This window comes from Boleophthalmus pectinirostris, unplaced genomic scaffold, assembly GCF_026225935.1.
Source record: "Boleophthalmus pectinirostris isolate CB_2022bp ecotype Guang Dong unplaced genomic scaffold, ASM2622593v1 HiC_scaffold_21, whole genome shotgun sequence".
Lineage (NCBI taxonomy): Eukaryota > Metazoa > Chordata > Actinopteri > Gobiiformes > Gobiidae > Boleophthalmus > Boleophthalmus pectinirostris.
In genome coordinates, this window is record NW_026571175.1 from 678,489 (window position 1) to 688,819 (window position 10,331).

Here is a 10,331-nt window from a genome sequence, read left to right on the forward strand (position 1 = left end):
GTCGCGAAAGAGTAAAAAGTATTTGGGAAAAGTACCACTCAAGTAAGGGTAAATTAAACAGGTCATGACATAATGTATATTTTTTTTATTTGAAGGACAAAACATGAAATTGATAAATATTTTATTGGTAACAAAGAAAATAATATTTATACTGCACTAAATCTGGTGCAGTGTAAATTAAACCCAAACAAGAGACAAACTCAGTCAGATCTGAAGAAGCTGCAAGAAACAAATGTTCAAATCATTTCAGATCATCACATAAAGATTGTCACTTTAGACTCAGTGGGAGGAGGAAGCACAACTTTTACACAAGAGTACGGTTACACTGTACTATAGATTACTCAAATAAGAGTACTATTACTTCGAGTTAAAAAGTAGAAGTAAAAGTATGATGCTAGAAATTGGGCACTGCAGTTTTCAAACACAGAAGTCTGGACTTGTGTGTTTCCTTTATGATCCACGAGTGAACAGAGCAAACACAAACACCATCAGCCTGAGTTAAAATAAGCCAAACTTTTCTAAAAAATCTAAATTGTGTTTTACAGCAAAACAAAAACAGTTTCAACAGATTTTTTTTCATGATTTAAGAAAAAAAAGATTTAACACCTGTTTGAGCAGACGCTCGTCTCCTGCAGCAGTTCAGGTGACAGTGTCAGTGATGGAAATATGGAAATAACTCGCTTTTATTCATGAATCACTGGATTTCTACAGCGTCTTGAAGATGCCCACAGCAGAACATGATTCACTCACTCCACACTCAGAGCTGCCACTACTGTAGCCACAGCTGCCCTGGGGCAGACACACTGATGGAAGCAATCTGTGCCATCGGCCCCTCCCACCATCACTCACGCACACACACCACTTTCACACTTTAGCCAATGTGAGTAAGTGTTTTGCCTAAGGACACAACGACAGTTTTTGGCGCTGGTCCCACTGTGACTCCTGGGATTCCCAGTGTCTCCATCCAAGTCCTGAGAAGGCCCCGTGTGCCGAGAATCCAGCTTCAGAACACACATGTACAGTCGCTCTTTGGTTTGGAGGGATTCATACACTTCCTGTTCGACATGTATCTCTAAAGGTGGAATGTTCCCATGGCAACACAATGACACAAACACTGTTAAAAGTTTGAAGATAAATGGATTTAAAGAGCACATTTTCAGGAGCTGGTGATCAGCCCGAGTGTTCATGGTCCTGTTCAGGAGTTTGATTTTCAATTTTAAAAGTGACTAACTGAAAAACTGGGCTAATGCTGGCGATTTTGTGTGACACTTTATCTTTTATTATTCTTTATGGTCATGTGTTTAAACAAAACTCTGATTAAAGTCTAACAGAGGTTCAGACAGACCAGTGCCTACAGCTACCTTCACATCCACATCAGCTGCAAATACTTGTCAGTATTGTAGTCGTACATGTTAGTATTTGATCATTTAGACTTCAGAGTGCACACGACTAGTGCGAAAAACAAACAGTGCTCTTGTCGTGTGGCTGTTGAACAGTGAAGCAAACACAAAGCTGTTTTTAAACTTATAATGCACCTTTACACTATACCTCTGTGGAAAAGTATTTTAAGTATTCACAATACACTAGAACTGTTACTGCAGTATTGAGTATTCTGTAACTAAACACATTCTCAAAGTATTTTTAACACTGGTGACAGGGATGTAACTGTAATAGAGACACTACCATGATGTGGAATCGTCACGAGTCTCACTCTGTCATGGAACATCACTAAGAATCCAACCACAAGTTTCTTTGCTTAAAAAAAAAACAAACAAAAAACTGAGAGAACTACATAGACCATGATCCTTTGCTCTGTTTCACTGCAGACTACAGAAAAAACAGCTGTCACTTTCAGATCTTAATTATTTTTGAATTTGAATTCAATTACCATTTAAATGAACATAGCTGCCTCGTTCCAAACAGGACGTGAGTACGGCTGGAATTTGGCTCCATCCACAGTGTGTCTGATTCACTTTCTATTGGAAAAATTGTGCCCTTCTCTCTGTCAGGCTCCTCATTTTAGTCTGAAAATGTTCACATTAAGCTGCTCTAAATGATCCTGGGGTTTTTATTTCACTATTTTGTCCATAAATCAATTCCTGTTCCAAATGGAACTCAGCTCCAAATTCACCGTGTATCTGCTGGCCTGATGAGTTTAGTTTGGAGCTGAACGCTGTGGGTGACAGGCCACTTACACAGTCTGTGATGATAAAACTAAAGTCTTGTGGGGGCATTTCAAAGGAAAAAGTTGGACATATCTAAGCACAGAGGTTCTGATAACGACACACGCACGATTCTGTTCTCTCCCTTCAGCAAAAAATACAAATATGTCAACCGAAACCGAAACAATAAAACTTCTAGTCTTGGTTTAGTAAATGACATCATTGGAAAAATGCACCTAGATTAACTAATAAAATGAAGATTATAGTTACATAGGAAACCTTTTATCAGTTTCCACTCAATCCTCCAAGACTTTCAAACAAATGAAAACTCCTCCTCCTTGTGCAGCTCCGCAGTGAGCCAGGCCATTATTATTGCTGTGCTTTCTTTTTGTATTGATTGATTTTTTGTAATGTAATTTAAAGTGGTGAAGTGTGTGTTTTTACATGTTTTATTTTATTTTAAGGCGCTCTGTGTGACGGATTTTAATGCTTTGGTTTCAGTGGTCCACAGTGTGGCATTAAACTAATTTGTCTTAGATTTATTCAGCTACAGGTGATATTTGTTGCTCAAAAATATCTTCAGAAACCCTCATTCTTACTGTGAGTGGGGTCGCCTCTCCACAGGTGTAACCTGTAATTTGGCTTGAAGTCTCTAGGAGATTCTTAATGTTTATGGTCACACTGTGAAACATTCTAGTGTATCTAGATGGAGACAAGCAGGTGATGAACCTCCCAGCAGACGAATCACACGGTGCACCTTTAATTATTGAAAAGAAATAACAGAAAAGTTGCATATTCACGATTGCCTTGGCCTCAGTGAATATGATGAAAATGTTGTAGTGAGAGATTTGGAAATCGTTACATCCCCAAGTCACAAACACATCACAAACTTTACAAAGATTATATCTGACAAAGCTGCAGCACTGAAATAAACCATGACCTTTGAACTCAACAAAAAACGTGCACACTAAATCGATTATTATCCGACATGTGTGCCTTTGAAACACAACTGTTTTAACGTGAATATGAACTACTCACTCTCCTAAAACACACTTAAGATCATTCGATTAAAGATAAAGGAAATCCCAGCTAGAGCTTTTCTTTAAGCTTCAAATGAACATCCTGCTCGAACACACACAGAGCACAGAGATTTATGGTCCACGTACCATTTGTTCTTTTGAATTTCAATTTACGAATGAAAAACAATAAAATGGGAAAACAGTGTGTTATTTCATTTTCCACTTTAGAAAAAAAAACATTTCGACCTCCATTTCCAGTATTTAATTTAAAGTTTAGTTCCAATAACACCAATCAAAAAAACAGCCTCGCTGTCTATTTTAATTTTCTGGTTTATTTGCCCCAGATGTTCTGCTGCAGTTTCAGCCATAGATCTGTAAAAAACTATTTTTATTCTAGTTCTGTGGCGTCAAATGAACAAAGGAGAGTTTATCTCCGCTTCCTGTTTCTCGTTGTGGAGTTCAACAACGACTTTCTACGACGTGAAAGTAAACGCGTCGCTATAAAAGAAGAGACATGTTTGTTCACAAAACTGCAACCATTTCTCAGGTGAGTCCTTCAAGCAGCAGAACCTCCAGGGCAAATAAAGCAGAGAAAATAAAATATCAAAATTAAAATAGGCACCAAGCCTTGAAATAAACTTTAAATTAAATATTGGAAATCGAGGTCAAAATCTGTTTTTTTGTTTGACACTAAAATGGAAAAATGAAATAAAGTGTTTTCCCATTTTATTGTTTTTTGTTCTTATTTGAAATGAAAAGAACACATGGTACACGGACCATTTATCAGTAACACACTTTAGATTCAAGGGTCAATCAGTGTCAAACATGAGCTTTGTCCAAACTACGGTGACTAAAGCAGCTTCAGCCTCAGAGGATCTGGGCATGCTCAGTGTGAAAAAACGTGACAAAAATCGAGTAATGACAAATCCTCCAGCTCAGATATGGCCCACTGAAGGACGGGTCAAATGCAGAGACACATTTACAAAACTTTAACCTTATTTTAGGCACTTGTTCATGAACACTTATTAGTCTGAGCTCCACTTTACAGAAACGCACAAAACAGAAAACCGTTCCAAGTTTGATTCCCAGTGTTTTTCCCTCCACATCCTGTTCTTGAAATGTGTTTACATCATGTTCTAATGCTGAGACCTCCTCAGAAACAGACCTGGAGTTGTGTTTGTTTCATTCACACATGTTTGAGTAATTCTTTATTAATCTGTCTGCATCTCCAAAGATCAAAACGCTCTGTTCCACCTTGTGATGTCATGAAGTGGTAGTTTTTAAGTGAACAGCTCCTTTTACCTTTAGTTCAGTAAAGATTAACAGTTCCAGGGCTGAAATGATCCAAATGATTCTAGTGAAGATGTCAGGAGCATTATTGAGAGAAGAAGTGTAAATCAGCCTAAATGTGCAGCTTTGTGTGTTAAACATATGTGAATGAAACAAAACACAACTCCAGGTGTGTTTCTGATGATGAAACTACATCAGAACCTCAGAAAGTGGTGCAGTATGGGCCCAGAACGTTCAAGTGCTCAAAAACGTTTGAAAAAGCTCTAAGTGCTATAATTAAAAATGTGGACGGAGGGGGCGCTGTACTCCTGACGTGGATACAGGAACATGGGCTGTCCAGAGGAGGAACCCTGCAGCTGTCCAGACGAGGAACCCTGCATCTGCTCAGAGGAAGCACCCTGCAACTGCCCAGACGAGGAACCCTGCAGCTGTCCAGACGAGGAACCCTGTAGCTGTCCAGAGGTGAGCAGACCTTGCAGCTGTTCATGGCTGAGTTGCCGCAGGTGGATGTTGATGTGTTTCTGGACGTGGTTCTTCTGCCTGAAACTCTTTTGACAAACTGGACAGCTGAAAGGCCTCTCCCCCGTGTGTCTCGTCATGTGACCTGCAAAAGGGAGGTCACAGGGTCAAAGTTGGTATAGACCTGGTTTAGACCTGTTTAAGTCCCAGCTTTAGTCCTGCTGTAGCAGCTTTTACACACACACACAGACAGACAGACAGACTCTGTAGTTTGCCCAGGAAATTAAATTACAATAAAATGCGAGAGTGTGTGTCATTTGGTTTGATTGGATTGCGACGTGTGTGTCTGCTCCATGTGTTTGTGTCTGTAGAATGTGCGATGCAAAAACTGAAGCCCCATGGACTGAACAGAGCAGAGCCTTTCCTGAATGTCTTTAGAAAGATCTGGAGCTAGAGCAGAACAAGTATCAGAGCACATAGACTAGTCCACACCCAGGAACCAACATAGAACCTACTGCACCTCTGAGGTGGTGTTCTGAGGAATTAAAAGGTGTTCTCAACTGATTTACCTGATAAAATATTGAATAAATACATAAAAATAAAACATAGAAGACCACATGGGAATAGAAAAAGTTCTTCCATTTAACATGGAAAATCACATTCTATTGTCTAAATGAAGTGTTTTTAATCATCGTGGTATTAGAATCAGTATTGAGTATCGAGTTTATTAGCCCCGTGACAGCACTGGTGTGGGCGTGGACTGTGTACACAGCATGTATCATGTCTGTCATGAGTTACCGAGCAGCGTGGCCTTCTGGGTAAACCTTTTGGAGCACTCGGGGCACTGGAATGGCTTCTCTCCAGTGTGGACACGCAGGTGCATCTCCAGGTGTGAGCGCGATGTGAAGGCTTTCCCACACTCTCCACAGCTGTGCTTGGCTCTGCTCCTCACCGCGCACAGGCCCGGGTGCACCACCATCATGTGCTTCATCACACTGTCCTGAAACACAAGCAGCACACACTGTACAAACACGTGGACTGTGGAAGTGTGACACCACACACAGCGTTCGGCTCCAGCCAAGTGAAGCTTATTGAGGCTGACAGTTACAACAGCCAATCTGGAGCCCAGTTCCATATTTAGAATTCAAAACGCATTTATCACAGCCAGTCAAGAGCGAGGGTGTTGAAGGTAACGCCCCTTCTCACCCGCACCACTGGGAGTCAGCACTTAGCTGTCAATCAAACCTGTAGCTAACGCGAGTGGGAGCTACCGTGGGGAAAGAAGGCGCTCGGTTTATTGGTTATTATGGATCCGTTTTATCTGGCACATCACTACTCATTTGTGCCACACTCGATGGTGGTAAGCTCCTATAGTAGCCACAGCTGCCCTGGGGCAGACTGACAGAAGAGAGGCTGCTAATCTGCATCATCGGCTAAACCAGGCAATGTGGGTGAAGTGCCTTGCATAAAGACACAACTAATTTTCCCAGCGTCTCCCATCCAGGTCCTAACCAGGCCCTGCGGAGCTTCTGAGACGGGATCAGGCTTTGACCAGGAGGTTTGGTCACATGTTGTGGTATGAAGAGAAAATGTTGAAATAAAAAACCCAGGATCATGTAGAGCGGTTAAAGTTTAAAACCAACATTTGAAGGTCAGAATGAGGAGCCTGAAGCTGCAGTTACAGAGAAAGGGGCCACGATTTGTACACACAAAGTGAACTGGAGCCAGAGTCCGTGGAGCCAATGTTCACCCATGCTCAGTTCCTGTTTGGAATCTGGCGGTCAGCAGGACAGAGGCTCAAAGGTTTAGAACTGAAGCAGGACTGAAGCAGGACTGAAGCGGTGCGTTACCTTGGAGATGAAGCGGTCGTGGCAGACTGAACAGCTGAATGGTTTTTCACCCGTGTGTCGGCGCAAGTGAATGACCAGGTACATCTTTTTGGTGAAACGTTTTCCGCAGACTGAGCAGCCAAAAGGTTTCTCCCCCGTGTGTACTCGGAGGTGGATCTCCAGGTGGGACTTCCAGCTGTAGCTCTTTCCGCAGATGGGACATGAGTGGGGCTTCTTCCTCCGGCCCTCCTCCCCCGTGGTCAGGTCGATAGCCTCCGTGTCGCCCTCCAGAGCCTTCGCTTCCTCTGCGTTCTCCTTCTTTAAGGGCAGAGACGGAACCTGGATCTCCACAATGTCATCTCCGAGTTCCTCCGGCTCCTGTTTGATCACGAGGTCGATCGGGTTTGGAACGTCGAGAGGGAATTCTTCAGGAACATTATGGGTTTGAGCAGCTGCAGGAGAAGAGAAAGAAAACATCAGAAACTCCCATATAAGTCTTGGTTTGGACCTTGTTTAGACCCGATTTAGACCCGATTCAGACCCGATTTAGACCTGGTTTAGACACGGCTTAGACCTGGTTTAATCCTGGATTACAGTTACTGTGAATAGTCTTGGTTTAAGCCTGGGTGGAGTCCTGTTTAGAACTTTTTGAATATTGGGCATTACAGTGGTTTGGTGGATAGTACCTGAGCTAAATATGGATCTTAGTTTCACATCAGTTCAGTGGCAGTTTGTGGAAAAAAAAGCTGAACAGAAAAGTACAAAAATACAGGAAGTCGCACTGAGACCTAAAACAGAATCCCTCTGCCTGTGTCATCAACACGGAAAACTGAAGACACCATTGACGCACAAGGAAAGAGTTTTCTGACAAATTAAAACTTCAATGAGCTAAAGATGATGTCATTTATTTGTATTCGTCTAATCATAACTATTGTGTAATTTAGACACGTTTTGGCCCTTGTTTACATTATGGTTGCTAGGTAACAGTTACAGAGTTATCTCCATGTATGTCACATCTGCTGCTGTGTCCAACCAGAAGGAACATTACAAACTTCACAACAATGACAGAAACAAAAAGATCATTTAAAACCTTTAAGCTCTGGCTTTAGACCGGGTTTAGTTCTCAATGTGGACCTGAGTTGATTCTTTTATAGTCTTGGTTTAGGCCTGCTCTTAAGAGAACAGATTCAGACAGGTCTAGACTTGGACCCAATCCCGGTTTAGTTCTGGATGTGGACCTAAATTGATCCCGGTTCAGTCCCCGGTTCAGTCCCCGGTTCAGTCCCCGGTTCAGTCCCCGGTTCAGTCCCCGGTTCAGTCCCCGGTTCAGTCCTAGATTAGTCCTGGTTTAGATTTGATGTAGTTCAGGCTGAGTTCTTGATGTGGATCTAAACTGATCAATTTATAGCCCCAGTTTAAGCCTGGTCTTGATATAACAAATTTCTCGTTACTTTTTATTTCCCTTCATTTGGACCAGTGTTTGTAAAGCCGCTTCTGACAGGTCTAGACTTGGTCCCAGTCCTGGTTTAGCTGTTCCAGTCCAGACCGGTTTAAATCCTAGTTTAATCCTGGTTTAGCCCTGGTTTTAGTCCTGTTTGCTCCCCTGGTTTTAGTCACGGATTATCTGCAGGAGGCCCCTCCCCCGGTCTGTGGAGCCGGTTCAAACAGGTCTATATTTGGACTGGACGTTTTTAGGTTTTATTTTGTTTGAACCACGAAACCAGAGACTAAATCCTCCCTTGACCGCGACTGCACTTTTGAAACTGAGCACAAGGATCTAAACTAGGACAATGTTTATTTTACAGAACAAAGTATAAACAAGGTCTAACCAGGGACTAAAGCAGGACTAAAGCAAGACTAAAGCAAGACTAAAGCAGGATTGAGGCAGGACTAAAGCAGGACTGAAGAGGGACTAACAAAGGACTAAACTGAGACTAAACCTGACCTAAAACAAGACTAACCAGGACTGAACTGAAACTAAACTAGGGACTAAAACAGAAGTAAAAACTGCATTAAACACAGGACCAGGTCTAAAGCAGGTCCAAACACTCAGCTAAAACAAGAATAAAACAAGAATAAAGCAGGACTAAAACAAAACTAAAACAAGACTAAAACACAGGACTAAAGCAGGACTAAAACACAGGACTAAAGCAGGACTAAAACAAGACTAAAACAAGACTAAAACAAAACTAAAACAAGACTAAAACACAGGACTAAAGCAGGACTAAAACACAGGACTAAAGCAGGACTAAAACACAGGACTAAAGCAGGACTAAAACAAGACTAAAACAAGACTAAAACAAGACTAAAACAAGACTAAAGCAGGATTAAAGCAGGGCTACATCCTGAGCTAAAACTGGTCTAAACCAGGATTGAACCTGCACTAAACTAGTTTTAAACATGGTCATCAATAATATTTAGCCCTGATTAAGTCTAATTCTGAACCCTGTCTGTCCTGGTTTAGTCCTAAACTGGACTAAAGCAGTAAAAGAATGTAGGATCACAGTGACTCTAGACTTTTCTAAACCAGGACTCCTCACTCAAACTAAAATTAGGTCTGAACTAGCACCTAAAATAGAACCAGGTCTGAACGAAGTCTGAACCAGGACTAAAACCGGTCTAAACTGACATCTAATACCAAACTGGACCAGATCTGTATCTGGTCTAAACCAGGACTAAAATTAGGTCAAAACATGATTTGAACTGAAATGCCACGAAATCTAAATACAGAACAGAATCAGTCAACAAGTAAGGATTACAACTGGATTACACCAGGTCTAACCTAGGACTAAAGCAGGACTAAACCAGGGATAAACCAGACCTAGACTAGGACAGACTCTTTTTAAATCCATGGAAAAAGATGTTGTCTACATCAGGACTAAATTTCAACTAACAGCACTAAACCAGGATGATTAAGCCCAAAATAAACCAGGTCTAAACTAGAACTAAACTAAGACTAAACCAGGATTAAATCTGAACTAAAATAGGCCTAAACCAGATCTAAATTGACCAAATCAGAGTTGAACTTCACTTCACACTAAAGACGTTATTTGTAGTTTTTGGGTGAAGTGTTCTTTTTGTGTTAAAAGCAGAAGCCGCTCCGAACCTGGCGCTGTCTGCTGCGGTTCTGGCGCACACTCGGCTCGCTGCTCGTGTCTCTGCTCGTGTCTCTGCTCGTGTCTCTGCTCCTGTCCCCTCTCGTGTCGCTTCTCGTGTCGCTTCTCTGTGGCTCTGCGCAGTTCCTCTTCGTATTCCGCTAAAATTCTCTCAAAAAGCGCAAAGATTTCCTCCGCAGCTGCGTCCAGCCGCAGCCGCACCATCTCCCGTAGCTGCGCGCGCATTTGGCACATTTTGGACCGGTGTTTGAGAAAAGTGTGCGCTTTAAATCCTCCGCACACGGAGCGAGGCGTGAGCGCGGACTGCCCGGGGGAAAGGGACTAAACTCGGTGTAAATGAGTCCGAGGCTCGCAGCGCGTCAGCGGCGTCAGAGCTCCGGAGCGCTCCTCATGGATCCGTGCTCGTGCAGAGACAGAGCCGTGCTGAACCGAGCTGCGGACAAAACTCAAGTGAAG

General features: G+C 42.3%; 1 protein-coding gene across 1 annotated transcript; it reads right to left on the reverse strand.

Annotated features, from left to right (window-relative positions):
• Positions 1-70: 70 nt before the first annotated feature.
• LOC110156512 (zinc finger protein 835-like) lies at positions 71-10,331 on the reverse strand. The gene is made up of 4 exons (XM_020920712.2): positions 9,866-10,331; positions 6,781-7,211; positions 5,729-5,930; positions 71-5,075 (listed from the first exon to the last, which is right to left on the reverse strand). Exons 1-4 carry the CDS (start codon positions 10,107-10,109, stop codon positions 4,735-4,737), a joined length of 1,218 nt encoding a protein of 405 aa, XP_020776371.2. The 5' UTR covers positions 10,110-10,331; the 3' UTR covers positions 71-4,734.

What these genes read in the sequence shown, in the direction of transcription:
- LOC110156512 (XM_020920712.2), bottom strand. Translation starts at nt 10,109, where the DNA reads ATGTGCCAAATGCGCGCGCAGCTACGGGAGATGGTGCGGCTGCGGCTG. An exon ending in ACCGCAGCAGACAGCGCCAG is followed by an intron (nt 7,212 to 9,865) that starts GTTCGGAGCGGC and finishes CTTCTCCTGCAG; the next exon opens with CTGCTCAAACCCATAATGTT. An exon ending in CCAGAAGGCCACGCTGCTCG is followed by an intron (nt 5,076 to 5,728) that starts GTAACTCATGAC and finishes TCCCTTTTGCAG; the next exon opens with GTCACATGACGAGACACACG.